The sequence below is a fragment of the Musca autumnalis genome, unplaced genomic scaffold (genome assembly GCF_047663935.1).
Source record: "Musca autumnalis isolate F117 unplaced genomic scaffold, ASM4766393v1 scaffold_4, whole genome shotgun sequence".
NCBI lineage: Eukaryota > Metazoa > Arthropoda > Insecta > Diptera > Muscidae > Musca > Musca autumnalis.
Window position 1 is genome coordinate 5,076,278 of NW_027411977.1, and position 17,565 is coordinate 5,093,842.

Consider the following 17,565-nt stretch of genomic DNA (forward strand, 5'->3'; position numbering starts at 1 on the left):
AAACCATCTTCCAATAACCCATCAACCAACCTTTCCATCCATCTGTCCATCCATTCGTTCTCTCAGTTTTTACATTGACTGTTATTGGTTTTCTGTAAACTAAAAGACGTTTACACATAATCATTAATGAATATGTACGAGTCTGTGTGTGTGTGGGTTGTTTTGGTAAATGTATTCCACAGTGTATGTGTGCTTGTGTTTATTTTTATATTTCAGTGCTGCAGGTACATATTGATGGTCACTTAAGTCTCATAAAAGACCGTGAATCGATTTTCAATTATGCCGCATTACGTTACAATAACATCCACACTTTAACCCTCCTGCAACGTGGTCACTTTGCAGCAATAACGTGTATCAATGGCACCCAACATGAGCTGGATAAAAGCTATACCGAAGCATATATACACTTCAATTTTAAGCCAACAAAACGAGGATGGTTTCCTCAATTCAGTTATTAAAAAAATTATTAAAATGTAAATTATAGTTTTCTTATGATGGCTCTAAGTTTGGCAAGAATGTACTAGATAAGACGAAGATGGATGGACATTTTGTTTACCAAATGAAAATATATATATTTGATCTATAAGAATGAATTATTTTCATAAATTATGTATTATTTTTGAAATAATAATTTATAAGAGCTTAGTTTTATGATGTGGCTATCTATTAAATAATTAAATAATATTACATAATATGTCAATGTTAAGAACAAAAGCCTAAAACTTTTGCTTAGATTTTAGAAAAAAATTCAATGCACTTAGATATTTGAATTTTTATTTTGATCTACCTGCCCTAGTTAATAATAGCAACATGTGCATCAATACAATCATACATATCGTTAACCTTATACGAATATTTTCATATTTATAGTACCTTTCGCTGGTCTTTTATCGGGCAACAAAGTCTCGATTTTCAATGCCACAAGAATTTAAAATGTTAAGTGCTTTGAATTGCCTCAAAAAGGGCTCACGTTAATGGCATGAAAGAAATAAAAAACATGACATATGTATGGGCTTGAGTAGAACAACTTAAGAAATTATACACAGAGGAATTTATTTAAAGTTCAGCGACAAGTCATTGATGGGTACACACCAGCAACAACCCCCTGTACACACACACATTAATGAATGATGGTCATCTTTTGTATGCTGTCCAACATTGTGTGCAGTCCCCAAAAGTTATTTTTTCTTGTTTGGTTATCGTTTCCTCCCATGGGGATTTACATATGAATGTAAGTACTTTTTTCATATGAAAGAAAGAGAGGGAGGGGGAGAGTAGGAGAAAAAGCGGAACAGTTTTGATATGATGGGAGATTCATCAAGGAAATTGTTCAATTCTACAAATACGATTATTTCCATGGGTATTTAAACAAAGTAAATTGAATCAACGGTTTTCAAGTAATGCGATTAACAGTCAACGAAAAAAACTTTACAGTGAGTTACAGTTGACAGTTGAGACAGAATTGTTAAATAAATTCAAAAATCTCAACTTCAACAGATATCTTAATGCCAAATTTCAGGATTCCAGCTCTTTCTGTTCACCCAAGTCCAATTTGTATCACATTTTGATTTAGTACATTTCGTACACATAAGTACGAATTTCCACACGAATTTTCACCAAGATCCAATTTGTACCAAATTTATTACCACGTGGTACACATAAGTACGAATTTACAACACTATCTTCGTAACGCAATCCTCCACACCAACAGTAATCTTAATTCCGAATTTTAGAATTCCGGCTTTATCCATTCACGCAAGTGCAAGTTGTACCAAATTTAGTACCATTAGTACTTTTCACACAAAAAATTATTTCAATCTATTCGGACCGATGAGAAACTCCCTGCTAGAGTTATCTTGCGCACAATTTTAACACAATTTTAAACTTAAACAAATTTTGGACAAAATATTACACATGATACATTTTGTACCCGATCGGTGGCTTTGTTCGAAAGTTGTTTAAGCGACTCCAAATTATCTGACACATTTCGTTCAAACAGACTTGAGGTCTAATAGTTACGCAGTTTGGTGTCTTCTACGCAGCATAAGCACGTGGAAAAGCATTTTCCTGTTTTTTAATACGTTTTTGCCACATTTAATTAACTATAACTTAACAATTTGTTACCCGATTTTTAAAACGTATGGTTTGTTCGAAAGACATGGTTTTCACCTTTTAAATAAAAAATAATCAGTAAAACTCCGTTGTGGAAAAAAGGAGTTATGTCCCTTTTAAGTTGAAAATCCAAGAAACCCCATTTTTCACTACATTTGCCGTATTAAAATCAAAAAACGAAGTGACCCAAAGAAACTAAAGGTATCTTCGTCTTCCATGGACTCCCACAAAAGTGAAGATATGCATCAGAACCCCTGCAAAATAATTTTGTCAACTTTTGTAGCACAGTGTAATTAAGAGGTAGATGTACAAATTTGTTTTTTGTTCTTTTGGGTCGCTCTAATGTATATGTGGATTTCTGTTTGAAATCGGACACTTTTTCAAAATGAGGTTTTTGATTTCCTATTTGTAGGTAAGTCAATCTTAATCTCATATTTGTTGTTTTCTAATATAAAAACAGCAAGCTTAAAGTGGGATGTAGTTAAAATTGATTACTTTAGGGGATGGCAGAGAAGACTAGTTTTGTCCAACGCCACTTGGACTCATCATTTCTCTTAGTTCTTGTATTGAAACAAAGAACCCAATTTTATGACGACTCGAGCTCAAGAATAAGTGTTTAAATGTGAATTCAACCGAAACACCTAAAAACTCTCGTAGCCGCATACTAGTATGTAAACCAAATTAACTACTCCCACTGTCATGTGTCTGCACATTGCAGAGATTTTTGATTTCCTTCATTTTTAGCTTTGGTGATACAGCTTATCAGCAAAACATTTAACTATATTTTCAGATTTTTTTGACTGCAGTTTCGCGCCTTGAAAAAGTCGAATTCTGTAAAAACTATATGCAAAGAAATACTCATAACTTCTTTAATATTGCTCCAAATAGAAAAAATGTTTGTGTATTTTTTATTTTTTCATCAGCTATGTAATAAAAAATAGAAAAAAAATTGCACAGTGGGCTTGATAAATTTTTATCAGTGATTGTTCTCTTCGATTTTTTTTAATTTTTTTATTAATCTGTGAATACAAACATTTTAAGACCTATTAGGTAGTGGGGTTCGAGTACTGACTATTTTTATACCCTCAGCATTTATGCTAACGAGGGTATATACACTTTCATACGGCCAAAATATGCCTAATCGAAATAATGGTTTTAGACCCCAAGTATGTTTGGACGAAATGTGTTTCAGACAATTTGTAGTCTATTGAGCAATGTCCGTCCGTCTGTCTGGCTGGCTGGAGCGCACAATAACTCTCGAATAGATCAACCAATTCGGTCCAAAACTTGGCTTTCGTAATATTTTGTCCAAACTTAGTATAAGTTCCAAGATGGGTCGTATCGGTCCACTCCTTCCGGATTTTTGTTTAGCAACGTGTATTCACTGTCCCACATACGACGGTACAAGTTTCATCAGGGGCAAGTCCACACTTCCTGAGTAAATAGCCTGAAAGTTGCAAAAAAAAAACCCCATGACACCGTGTGAGGTGGTTGGAGCGCAAGATAACTCTCGAACGGATCTGCCGATTCGGTCCAAAATTTGGCCTTAGTAGTATTTTGTACAAAAATATTTGATGTTCGTAGATAAGCTATATCGGTCCACTCCTTCAGGTACCTCCCCCACAAAAGTTCAAAAATGTTCGCAAAAATTGTTCGTACGGTAACTCTTGAAGGGAGTGGCCGAATTTGTCCATACTTTACAAATCCTAATATATCTACAAGATATAGATCAGGTTCAAATATGAACTATATTTGTCCACTCCATCCGGTACCTCCCCCACAATAGTTCAAAAATGTTCGGAAAAATTGTCCGCTCTATAACTCTTGAAGGGAGTGACCGATGTAATCCATACTTTGCACATCCTAATATATCTACCAGGTATAGGTCAGGTTCGAATACGGACTATATTTGTCCACACACACATTTTGGATAAATTCATTTTAACACCTGCAATCGAATAACTTTTTGTTGAAGCAACTTGCGTTCGCTACCTCAATTCCGATGGTAAAATTTTTTTAAGGCAAGTTTATGCTTCTTTAGCAGACAGCTCGAAGGTTGTAAAAACCCCCCTATGGCACCATATATAGTGGCTGGAGATCCACTTCCATAATGTTCAATGTCGATCCATTCCTTTAAGTATTTCCTCGCAAAACGTTTGATCTTTAATTCTAATCAAGATTTTTGTCGGTTCATACGCTCAAAATTTCTGTATCCGCCTAAATACATACGTTTTTTGAGAAACGCAGGCTAAGGGTATATCTCTGTCGGCAAAGCTGACTGATACTTGTTTACTTGTTTCTTAATTTTTTAATATTTGTCAATTTGTCAAATGTGAAATATGTGTTATTTTACAAAAAAAAAAAAAAATAAATAAATAAATAAAAAATAAATAAATAATTAAAAAAAATTAAGTTTCAGTGTTTTATTTATAATTGCACTTAAAAATAGAAAATAGTTTGTCGCTTAGCCTCAATAAGAATATTCTTCCTCATGATGGAACCTCCCAATAAAACGCATGCCGTTTAATTTTGCCACCATTTTTGCAAGCGTTTTATTTGAGAGATTCCATCATGAGGGAGAATATACTTTTTGAGGCTAAGCGGCAAATTGTGTTCTAGTTTTAAGTGCATTTAATATTGGAAAATTTAAAAAGGAAATATATACATATTTTCAAGAAAGCATAAGTCTTAATATTAGCGAATCAATGTCCGTGGAGTGTGGGAGTCCATTAGAGAATGTGCCCCCTGATAAACAAGGGGATATCAGAAAATCTAAGAGAAATAACTCAAAGCAATCAGATGATATTTGTCATGAGGAGCCTATACAATCTTCTATCGATCACCTTAATAATTCAAAGGTCAAGCATACTGGCGCCAAATTAAGAACGAAAAATAAAACAAATGATGCAAGAAGGTTTCATGAAGATATTTTTGAAAATGATGATTCCCCTATATGTTCCAATGAAAAGGTTAGTAAAGCTAGTTCTAGTTTGCCCAATATGGTTTCCGCTGAATCTGGTCAATCTCAAACCAAAAGGCCGAGAATGTACGAGTCCTCGGTAATGTCCCAAAGCCTAGAAACAAATTCTCAGAATCGTTTTGCCTTGCTAGGAGATATTGATATTCTATTCGAACCGTCTGTTCCAAGAGCCCTTCAATCACAAGAGTCCATCGATACTAATTCCAATGAACAAACCAATCCAGTTACTCGAAGTAAGACCTCATCTAAAACTTTAAAAAACCTTAAAGGATTCTGTCCACCAATATTTCTGTTTGATGTTAATGTATCAGACCTCATACAAGCACTAAAATCTAAAAACGTAGTATTTAAAATCATTAACAAAAGCCAAAGGAAATCTAAATTGTACCTCAAAGATGCTTCTGTTCATTCGGAAATGATTGAACTGCTAAAACTTAAAGAAATACCTGCTTATACGTATACCCCAAAAGACCTAAAGCGCACCAGATTGGTTTTAAGGGGGCTTCATTATAAGACATCGTTAGCTGATATTAAACAGGATATTGATGCCATGGTTCCCAATACAGTAGATGAGGTTACAAAATTTTCGACAGAATATTCAAGGAAAAATAAGATAGATACTGGCCTATTTCTAGTTACACTTTTACCCGGAAAAACAGTTGACGGACTTACGGCTGAGAGATATGTATGTGATCAGAGAGTTTGGTGGGAAACTCCTAAATCAAACTTGAAGGTTGTCCAATGTTGGCGTTGTCAGCAATGGGGACATATATCAAAAAATTGCAGCAGACAACATGTTTGTGTTAAATGCGACCAAAGTCATGCTAGGGGTGATTGTAAATTTGTGTCAAGCGAGGAAAATAAACCTTACTGTGCTAACTGCAAACAATTTGGACATCCTTCAAGTTACAGAGGTTGTTCGGCTTATAAAGAATACTTACGTAAAATAGAAGAAAACAAATCTTTAGCAAGGGAAAAAAGGATACTGGCTAATAACAATATATCTAAAGCAATGAGAAATCTTAATTATTTTGACCCTAAGCAAACATATGCTAACTGTTTTGTTGACTCTGCTCAAATAAGACCAAAGCCGTTAATAATAGAGGAGTTTTTAAAAATTGCTCAAAATATTTGTCAACCAGAAGCTCAAACTCTTGAAGATAGAATAGAAAATTTTGTTAGACGTTATAGAACACTAACAAAGGATCAGGCTAAGAGTCAATGTTTGGAGCTTTTAGATGAAATAAAAAAACAATATGGTTCGTAATTATCTAAATTTCCTATCATTTAATGTTAGGTCTCTTATTGAAGTGAGCCGTAGGATAGAATTATCAGGTATTTTAAATTTTTAACAAAATCGACTTCGGTTTCATACAAGAAACTCATCTAAGGGATGCTCACAGAGTTAGATTGGACAATTTTACATTCATTAGGGACTACAGCTCCCAAGGTGTTGCAGTTGCCATAAGGAATTCTTACAAATTTAAAAGAGTAAATATCTCAAATTTTCATTTCCCTGGAGTGTTCATTAGCACAGCTATATTTCTAAATGGGATTGAACAAGAAATATTAATTGGGTCTCTATATATTCCGTGCAATGCTGATCGCATACAATACGCCGAAAGTTTGTCAGCTCTTTATCAAGTTTCTCAAAACTATTATGGATTAATAATGGGTGGAGATTTTAATTCTAAACATATGTCGTGGGGTGACACCATGAACAATGTTAATGGAAATGTGTTATATACGTGGCTACAACAATCATCTGTAGATTTTACAAGAATTTCGGATACTCTTCCTTCTTTTCCGAATGGAGCTTCCTTTCTTGATCACTTTATAATAAGCACTAAATTAGTTGATCCCATATGTCCAAATTTTCAAATAAGTACTTTGCCAACATTTTCGGATCATTTTCCTCTTAAATTTCATTTAAAATTGGCTTCACTATCAATTTTATTAAACTCCCCAAGATGTTACACTTCTTATAAAAACACAAACTGGGATAATTTTAGGGATGATACAAAAAATGCTTTGCTATTAGTCTTTCCGGATTCAGATAGAAATCTTTCTAACTCCGAAATTGATGTATGTATTGATAAATTTACAGAAGTGATAAATAATACACAGACCACACATTCAGAAAGAGTACATTTCAGCAAAAGAATTATTGTTTCAGATTCAATAAAAATCTTTTTAAATTAAAATCTACATGGCAAAGGAACTTGAAGAGAATCTTCAGTCGATTGCGTGATAGATCAGATCCAAATTATCGTATTTTGTCAAAGCAAATTCAGTTATTAAATATTATTATAAAACGACAAATTGAAATTGAACAGGCCAGACGATTCTCCGAAAGACTTCAGAACATCAAACCGGGTCCAAGAGCCCATAAAAATGTGTATAATATCATTGGCTATAAGAAAAGAGTAAATATAAATAAATTATCTGAAAATAATATTTTAATTACGGATGATTCTGTTGCATGTGAACGAGTGAAACAATACTTCGGGAATATTTTCATTCATTCAACATTAAATAGAAACATTCAAGAAATGGAAAATGTTGTCCACAATGTCATATCTTTTGGTACAACTATAGTTGTATTTGATAACATTGAATCTTCTCTTAATCCTATGAATAATACAAGGCTAACAACAATAGACGAAATAATAAACATTAGCAAACAACTTAACAACAAAAAATCGTTTGGTCTCGATAAAATATCAAACTATATAATTAAGAAACTCCCGGCTAAGGCCTTCGAATACCTGACGATAATATTTAATAATTGTTTAAACAACTCGTACTTTCCTGAAAACTGGAAGATTTCTAAAATTGTCCCTGTTTTAAAAAAACCAAATAACACAGAAATTAACAATTTAAGGCCAATATCTATGCTTTCTAATCTGGGAAAATTCTTTGAGCGAGTTATTCGTTCTAAAATGGACTATGGAGTGAACGCTAGATATATTCCAGATCTTCAGTTTGGCTTTAAATCGGGTCACTCTACGACAGACGCGTTGCTTAAATTCCATAATGACATTGTGTGTAATTTGCGAGAACGAAAGTGTACGGTTGCACTTTCATTGGACGTGGAAAAAGCCTTTGATCATGCTTCCCACTTAGGAATACTATATAAACTGACTCAACTGCACTTTGATCCATTTATTATAAAATTATTCCACAGTTTTTTCACAAACAGGAAGTTTTGTGTAGAATATCATATATTGTTATCCGAGCTGGGAGACGTTAATTGTGGTGTACCCCAGGGATCCATTTTATCTCCACATTTATATAGTATTTTTATGCATGATTTTCCGCATATTGACACAAATTCATGTGGGCTTCTATATGCCGATGATTCCTTACTATATGCCCATGATGAATCACCGCATATGGCATTGGTAAAGGTGAAACATCATTTGGAATTAGTTTCACAATTTTACGATCACTGGGGTATCAAAATTAATGCATCCAAGACTGAAGCTATATGTATAAGGAACGCTTCGGGGAAGTGTAAAAAATTTGTAGTTCCAGAAAGTAAAAATTTAAAGTTAGCATTTAATGGCGTTGATATTCCTATTAAAAGCACAATGAAATACTTGGGAGTCACTTTTAATAATCTTTTAAAATTTAACAATCATGCAAGACAGGTCTTACAGAAAGCATATCGAATCCTAGGGTCATTCTCTAAGATTCTGGTGAATAAAGATCTCCCAGTGAGAACTAAAATATTGATATATAAAACCAGCATAAGGCCAGTATTCTTATATGCATTTCCTATATGGTTCAATATTTCCCCCACAGTTCTAGGTGAAATAGAAATATTAGAAAGAAAAGTATTAAGGCACTGCATTGGCAAGTATTACGAATCAAGTTGTAAGCGTTACTCTAATAGGGTAATATATAGCGAGTCCAAAATTACTCCGATTGGATTACACGTTTGTGATTTGATATCAAAATTTGTGCAACGTGTAAAGGACCATGGTAACATATTCGTGTCTGACATTTATATCAATCAAATGTCATATAGTTGGCGGAATATAAATTACCTATCTCCTATTGGTTACATTAATGAAGTCCCACCGAATTTTGACATTCATGTCAATACTCGGTGCTCATTTTATGAAAAAGCCGTATCTGGTACACACATAGGGTAAATTCAGGTTTACAAGCTGTTTTTTATTTATATTTCCTTTGGTTTTTTTTATATATATATATTTTTAAATTTAGTTTATAAGTTTAATTGAGTTGTAAACGCTCAAAAAAAATGTATTCCCGGGAGCAAGGAATTATAACTATTCATCCTCAAATTGTTGTTGTTTTTCTTCAATTTATGTTAATGCATGGTGCTGAACACAAAGACATATTGTAAATTTCGACCATACATTATAGTCTTAAGTATTTTTAAATATTATAAAAACTCTGTACAATTTTTATCGATTTTTTGAAAGGCTCAATAAATTTAATCTTAATCTTAATCTTTTTGTCTTCGAGATTGCAAGTCAACAATAAGCACTTGTACCAAAATTGATGCACCTACGATAACTCCTTCTATTTTTGGCCACAGTTAATATGAATTCGCGACATAGTGTGGCGGTGTGTACTTTCTGTTTTAAGAAATGATTTTCTTCAAAATGTTTGGTACAGCGGCAAAAATTCGGCATATAGGATACAACCTAAGAAAACAAAATTATAGTTTTTTATTATAGACTTTTACAGAATTGTCCAACTTTGTCTGAAATTCTGCCGCCAGGAATATCTTCAGCAAACGGTTCTGAATCAACTACATAATATACCAAGTTTCGATTTAATGCGCTTTTTGAGTTATATCACTTTTTTGGAGGTGCCCTCCTGACAGAAAAAAATTGTAAAAATTCTACTCGCGGGGCGATAATTTTTGTTTGTTATGAACGTAATTGTTTCAAGAAGTTGAATGTGTGTATAAATGTTGGCTTATTTTTTATAATCGCAATATTTGCTAATTAATTTGCACCCCCGATCAAGAAAAACGATATAGGGAGGTTGGTTGGGATGACGACTTCTATTTTGCTTTTCAAAATAGTCAGGCTTAATCCCATAGTCGTTGTTTTAATATTTTATTAAAAAACTTTAATTTATTAGGGGGAACAAATTGGCGATGTTTAGCAAGGGGTAAGACAGACAGGGGTAAGACTATAGTTTCGGATCTCGCCACAGATCCTCATCAGTTCCCTTGTTTCTTGTTTTTCAACAAGAAACTTTTTACAACCAAGTGGCAATTGCTCGCTCAAAGAGATACGTGTCCAAGAAAACACCCTGATCGAGAATTACTTTGGAACTACCTGAAGTCGAGTCACTTGCAAACAAAAGTAAATCTTTCCCACTGCTATGCGTTCGTCTTTTTCCACTAATAAATTAAAATTGTTTTAATAACATATTAAAACAACGACTGTGAGATTAAGCCTGACTATATTAAAAAACATAAAAGAAAAACGATATATTTACAAATTTCCTTAAATGGTGAGGTTCAACGGTCCATCAGCCATGAAAAACTAAAACATGTAAGTCTCAATAAGCGGGAGAATTCGACCTAACCATTTTTTTATTTTATAATTAGATCGCTTAAGTATAAAGACAGGGGATATGGACGATAATAAATCCTAACCAGCACCAATGGCGAAAAATCCGACAAAGTCCGTAAGAGGAAGGAAAGGTTACATACAACATTTGTTGATTAATTAAAACTCCTCCTCGGTTTGATAATGGATCGAAGAAGTGAGGTAGAAAATACCTATTTTTGAACTCTCAAGCATAAAAGCCATAAAAAGTTGTCATTTAAAAACTCATTACGACGGACCAGCAACGTGGGCCGGGGTCTGGTAGTAAATAAATACATTTTTTAACATTTGTTTTGTTGTTTTATTTAGAAATTTATCTTAACCGTCGTAAAAACGGACAATAAATCGGGCAATAAACTAACTAAACTGATGATCGGGAATAATATAACTGGGAATCCGGGCCAAATAATCTACCAAATATTAAAGTGATATATATGCTTCAGAACATGATTATTGAAACTTTATTGACAATTTTTAAAAAATTTAGAAAAAAATAGTAATTATTCGAATCCTTCTACAAAATACGACTTAAAATATTTGTAATTGAATGTAGTTTAATAAAAAATCAAGAAAATCGAAAAGTACAATTATTGATACAAATTTATTTCAAATATTAAATCGCAAAAATTGCATCCAAGCCCACAGTGCAAAATTGTTGTCTATTTTTTATTAGATAGCTGATAAAACAACAGAAAAAAATAATAAAAGGTTTTTCTAGTTGAACCAATATTAAAGAAGTTATGAGTATTTCTTTTTAGTTTTTACAGAATTCCAATTCCTCAAGCGCGATATCTCTAGAACCGTAAGATAAAAGATCTGCTGATGAGCAGCATCAACACAGCAAAAAATAAAGAAAATCAAAAACGTCATCTTTAAAAAGTGTCCGATTTCACTCAGAAATCCCCATGTGTACGAGTATGTAAATGTTTTTCATTGCTGGGGAGTGGTTAAGTGTGGCGTATGTGTACTGTGCACCTGCTGAACAATGGATAACCACGCAACCATGTCCGTCATTGAAATCGGGCGTAATTTCCAACAATAATCAAAGTACGGCTTTAACGCCTTTAATCTCAGCCGAAGGCCGTCAGTCTACATAAACTTTAAATTTTAAAACCACATTAAATTGACAAAAAGATCGTAACTCCCATTGAGAATAACATATACACACGTCGGACATAAGTTCCAAAAATGTTTGGCGTTGTGTCCTACATTAAATGGCGACAAATTCCCACAATTGTTTTCAGGTGTAGTGATGCAAGCACCATTAAATTACTATTCTGTTTAAATTGCAAATATTTTCCAATGTGTGTGTTTTGCGATAATTTCCTAAATTTTAAGCTTAACAATATTCGAATATCCATCTCTGTTTCAACTTACCATTTTTATAGATGTTCTTGGTGTTACAATTGTTGTTGTTGTTGATGGCTGCTATCTTATTTGCTTGTTGCTGATGTTTATTGCCGTTGTTGCAGGCCACACTATTCGAACTGTTGCTACTGGTACAGCTGCTGTTGCTGTTACGACGATGCTTGTCCTTCGTCGTCATCTCTACCAATGATTGAGCTGCCGACCACTCTAGGCGTTCGCACAACTCCACATCATCTTCGTCACTGATTAAGGTAACACATTCGTTGTTTGTGGCCCGTGGCGACAAAGCAGCCAAGGGCGGTGGTGGTAAACTGTTAGCCAAAGATTGATGTGAGGAATTTTTATTAATGCTGTCGTTAACCACAATTCCGCCATTTGTTGTGCGGCTGTTATTCTCGCCTGCTGATGCACCTAGACGCCGTGGGTTGTGTAAATCAGCGGATTTTTTAACAATGTAAATAGTGGCGGTTTGTTGTAATTGCTGGCTTCTTGGCTGCTGTTCCACTTGTATATCTTGTTGATGTTGAACGGCCAATGGCTGTTGATGTTGTTGCTGATGCTGTTGTTGTTGATGTTGACGTTTTGCATTTTGTGCTCCACGTCGACCACTTTGGCTAACAATGAAGTTTGACTCGTGTGGTTGATGTGAGCGTTGTTGCTGTGGGTGCTGCAGATGAGGGTTAGCAGTGAGTGCCGTTGGGTATGGTGCTGTTGTTGTTGCTGTAGATACTGTAAAGGTGGCATTGGCAGTTGGAGTATATGCTGATGCCGCAGAATTCTTGGCTAACACTATTTTACTTGTAGCCGCTATACACTCCACAGACATTTTTGTGGTATTGACCCTTTTTTTGTTCGTTTCCTTTATCCTTTGCTTGGTCCGAAATAATTGTTGGGCTTCGTTTTATTGCTTTTTCTTTCTTTTTGGTTTTCGCAAAACAAAATGATTTCCAACTTCTTTATACAAAAATGGGTATGAATAGAGCAAAACAACCTATTGGTGTTTATCTTTAGTAGCTTCCTTTGTCCAATGTGTTGAACTCTCAAAGAATGCTGTCATACTTTGACGCTATTCCTTTCAGTTGCATTTGTATTGACTCCTTACCGGAGGACTGCTTTCATACATTAAGAGAGATAATTCCATTGAAGATTTTCAAAGCTTTATTCTTTTTGAAAAAGGATAACTTTGTAACAAAAAACAGAAAACGAAGAAGTGCTGCTGATGGATAAATTCTGGTTCTTTTAACAAGAGTTGTTTGTTTTTAAACGTGTTTTACAGGTTAAGGTATTGCTTTCGTTGTTCTCGTTGACTTGGAGTATTTCAATTTGTTTTTTTTTGTTTGTTTTTATATATATTCTTAAAATGTTACAGATTTATATTGTTTGTTTATTTTCAAAATAATTGGCTTTTGAATTGATTTTGTGGTATTTGAGTGATTTAGCAGCCGAGTGTTGCTATGTTGATTTAATTTTTGTGATCTAAAAAACAGATAACAAAGGTAAACAAATTTTGCAATTAGTTAAAATGTCAACAAATGTAAGTAAAGTAATAAATACTAATGTGTCAGGACTTTTGAAATACTCGTATGGTTATTTAGGCTTGGGGGTACAAACAAATGAAATTCATAGTTTTTTACAATTAAATTAATAGTAAAAGGCCTGGGTACATAAGCTGCCTCGCCTGGTTACCTTGCTTTCCTGCTTAATTTCTTACAGCTATACCAAAACTTATTTAATTGTTTTCATTCGAAAAATAAATAATTTTCCGTTGCAATGAATTGTATTTCATGTTTTGTTGGGCTTTTGTTTCCAAAATACAAAACACACACATACATACAATAACATATTGTACGTTCTGTCAAAGTTGAAAATGTTCAACTTACAAAAAGTATACGCTCGACGTATTTCGGTAGTTCTCATAAGAATAGTCCCAATTTACATTAGGCGAGTTTACTTGCGGCAATTGTCAGTTTGATGGAGAGAGAGGTGAGGTATATGGTAACCCTTTGCCTCTCAACACCCTCTCTCACCCACAAACTGACAATTGCCGCAAGTAAACTCGCCTAATGTAAATTGGGACATACATGTGTTCTACTTTTTCACCACACACGCCCTGGGAATACGGTCGTATTTAGGCATACTAGGCGTTTACACCAGACAGTTTGTCTTCAAATACAACTCTGATTTACTAACACATACATACATTTGTCGTTTGTCTCCCAGCTGTCCATCATTTTTTCACAGACAGTAAGGAAGACAAATTTTTGGCATTTTTGTAAAAAAATAAGTGAGATAATGATTGAAATGTGTTAAAAACAAAAGAACATGAACAAAAACAAAATATGTGAACGGAAAACAAAAAGAATTCGATGATTTTCATCAAAATTTTTGCAACTGTTTTTGCAGTTGTCGGGACGCCTACGTCACACAGGCAAGTTGTGGGATTTTGACAATCAATACATGAAGTCGACTGTCCTGTCATATGTAAACGCAGGCTTACCTTGCTTGCTTCTGATTAAAGAAGGCAACCCAGTTCGAAATTTACTCTGCCTTCTTTATTCTTTTATTTGTATTATGTCAAAAAAGCAAGGCAATCAGGCAAGGCAGCTTATGTACCCAGGCCTTTAGGTTTTTGACTTTTTTGCAACTTCGTATCCCTGTATCATATTGTGATAAGTTTTTACCTAAGATTAGATAAAATCGTAATTATTATGTGATTCGATAAAAAGAGCTCACGCACAATGTAATTTTAATATTTTTTATATGAGCTTTTTTGACAAACTTTTGAAGTCACCAAGGCAAGGCAAATTTATATAAGGTAAATGCATGAGAGAATTCTCCCTTGTCCCGAAAGGGATGTTGTGGAACAATGTTTTTTTTTGTTAATGCATGAATTGCAACAACTAACAAATTTACAAAAACAACATTTTTCTTATTTAAAATTAACTGTCAAAGGAAATATTGCAAAAAAATATTCCAAAATTTTTCTCAGGAAAAACATAAATACATTTGGAAAATTCTCTAAAATAGAACAAATTTGAATTAAAATGTAAATATAAAGCATTCAGAACTGTCGTAGGGCATTTTCGTTACACGTTTAGGATTAAAAGCAGTATTTTATGGTAGCAAATTTCGAAATTTCAAAGTTCTGTTACATTTTGAAAACTAACCCCCTGTTTATGTATTTCGAAACGAAAATGTGTGCGCATGAAACACACCTAAACTTTAGTTTTGGAAATAATATTTCCTTTGCTTTTGCTTCAAAACAAAAAACAAATATTAAAAACACACACATTTGGTAGTTTTTCTTACGCATTCATTTTCGTATCGACATACATAAACAGGCCCTTAATTTACAAAAAAGTAAGAATACAAAATACAATTGTCACTTCTACCTTATATAAATATTCCTTACGGTATCAGACCAGCTGATCGAATATGAAAAGTCAAATCCCTTTATAAAAAATATTTTTGTTGTAATTTCCCCAACAACATAAAGAAAGTTTTGACATAACATATTCAAAATTTTACGATGCCACTACCTGGGTAATTGTGCCATGACAATACTAGTGTCACTGGTATTTATATTTATAAAAAGTGTCAATAAATTATTTCAATATCAAAAATAAATATTTTTATATTTGGTTACATAAATTTGAAAATTTGAAAATAATTGCAAGCAATAAGAATATTTTTTGCATTTGAAAAATGAAAGGCTGCTTTAAACATTTGTTTTTGAAATCAAGAAACTTAGGTTTATTAGGGCTTTAATTATACCCTACACCATTATGTGGAAAGGGTTTTATAAGTTTGTTTTGGTAAAAATTCATGTAACGCCGCGAAATATTCGTCGGAGACCCCCAATGTGGTATACCAATCTTCATATCTCGGCGAGATAAAGCGATTTTGAGATGTGTGTCCGTCCGTCCGTGTGTCCGTCTGTCCATTGTAAATTGTAATCAAACTCCAGGCCGCAATTATGGACCGATCGTCACGAAATTTGGTATGGAGGTCGGCTTCACATCAGAATAGCGGGTGAATGGACCAAAAACATAATTTTTTTCCGATTTTGTAGATGCTCTGTAGGTCGATAATAGGCAGATCGCCTCGAAATTTTAAATAAGGTAAGAGTATATGACAAAGAAGAAGCTTGCAATTTAAGATGGCGATCAGATAATATTTAGAAGGATAAATGGACCAAAACTTTTGTGTGAAAATTGTGAAAATGTTTAATATACAGCTTATATCTTTATTCCTGGAAGAGACATTCCGGGCAAGTAGCTTATACTTGGAAGAGGAACGCTTGATCTTTCTATTGATATCAATTGTGTTGGTGTACATGATAACAGAATTACAGCCTAATATACCCTGTTATTTGTTTGTAGTGTAATCATAAACACGCTAGAGTTCGCAATTATAGCGCAATAATCACGAAATTTTGCTCGAGGTAAGAGTTGAGGTAGAGGAAGATGTTTACAATTTTGTATGATGATTTTTTGCGTACATTTTTCAAAAAAAAAAAAAAAATATTTTTTATTTGAAAATTTTGCCTTTTTAGGCGAAGATCATTTTTAGTATTAATTTTTAATCGAGCTTTATGATCAATAATGCAAGTGAAATGGGGAAGCCGACGATTCGAACCCACACACTCACCACTATGTGACATGCATGTTTCGTCTTCGGTAAAGGCTTTTCAGACATATCGGATGTGGAGCGGCTTCGCTGTCCTCGAACTTTTCTTCTTTCAAATGCATTTTTGTTTTGTTTTTTACAACAACAATGGGGATTTTTCCATTTAGTTGTGCTTTCATATCCAAGATAGCAGTGTGAAGATCGATATTGGGTATAATATTGTGTTGTCCGCCTTGGGCGCAAACTTCGCGGTAGCTAAAATCCCCACGAAATTATTCCGAAGAAACGTCAATATATTCGGTGTCATACTCTGTGAGGCAGTTCGTTCGAACTCGAAGAATCTTTCATTGATATGAGGAAAGACATCCCGTTTTATCCTTGGAGATTTTCGTGGGGAAATAGTTTTTATTCGAATGATATTTTGCTCTTAAAAATATATATGGGCAATTATGTAGGAATTTAACATGTGTATGTTGAAGCGCATGTTTGGGGATTGTAACGCGGGAACTATTGTTTCCCAAGACTAACTTTGAATGTATTTCGCTATAATTTACTGTTTCAGCATGAGTCACCGAGGGATTTAAAAAAATATTAGCACGGAAACTGTGGCCACTTTAATTTTAAACAAGTGAGCAAAGGCTATAGTCGGGACGGGGCCGACCATGTGATACCCTACACCACTACCCCTGTGCATAAGCTTTTCACTGGTAAACATTTCTTTTAGGGAAAATAATCCAACTACCACCAAAAATAATATGCCTCTTTCTGGGACCCCCATAAGCAACCAAAATTTCGTGAGCATCCGATCAAAATTACGACCTGTAGCTTGATTGCAAAAAATGAAAGAATTGGATGCATTGCCGACTATTGTGGTAT

At 34.0% G+C, this 17,565-nt stretch overlaps 1 protein-coding gene across 2 annotated transcripts in view; it reads right to left on the reverse strand.

Moving 5' to 3' along the window:
- Positions 1-13,537, reverse strand: part of LOC141401446 (uncharacterized) — an 80,844-nt gene extending 67,307 nt beyond the window's left edge. The window contains exon 1 of one of the 2 annotated variants that reach the window (XM_073981704.1): positions 12,070-13,531. In XM_073981704.1, coding sequence (XP_073837805.1) covers positions 12,070-12,886 — 817 coding nt within the window. In that variant the 5' untranslated portion in view covers positions 12,887-13,531. Of the gene's footprint in view, positions 1-12,069 lie in introns of both variants that reach the window. The other variant, XM_073981703.1, reaches the window with a different exon arrangement.
- Between the last annotated feature and the right edge of the window lie 4,028 nt (positions 13,538-17,565).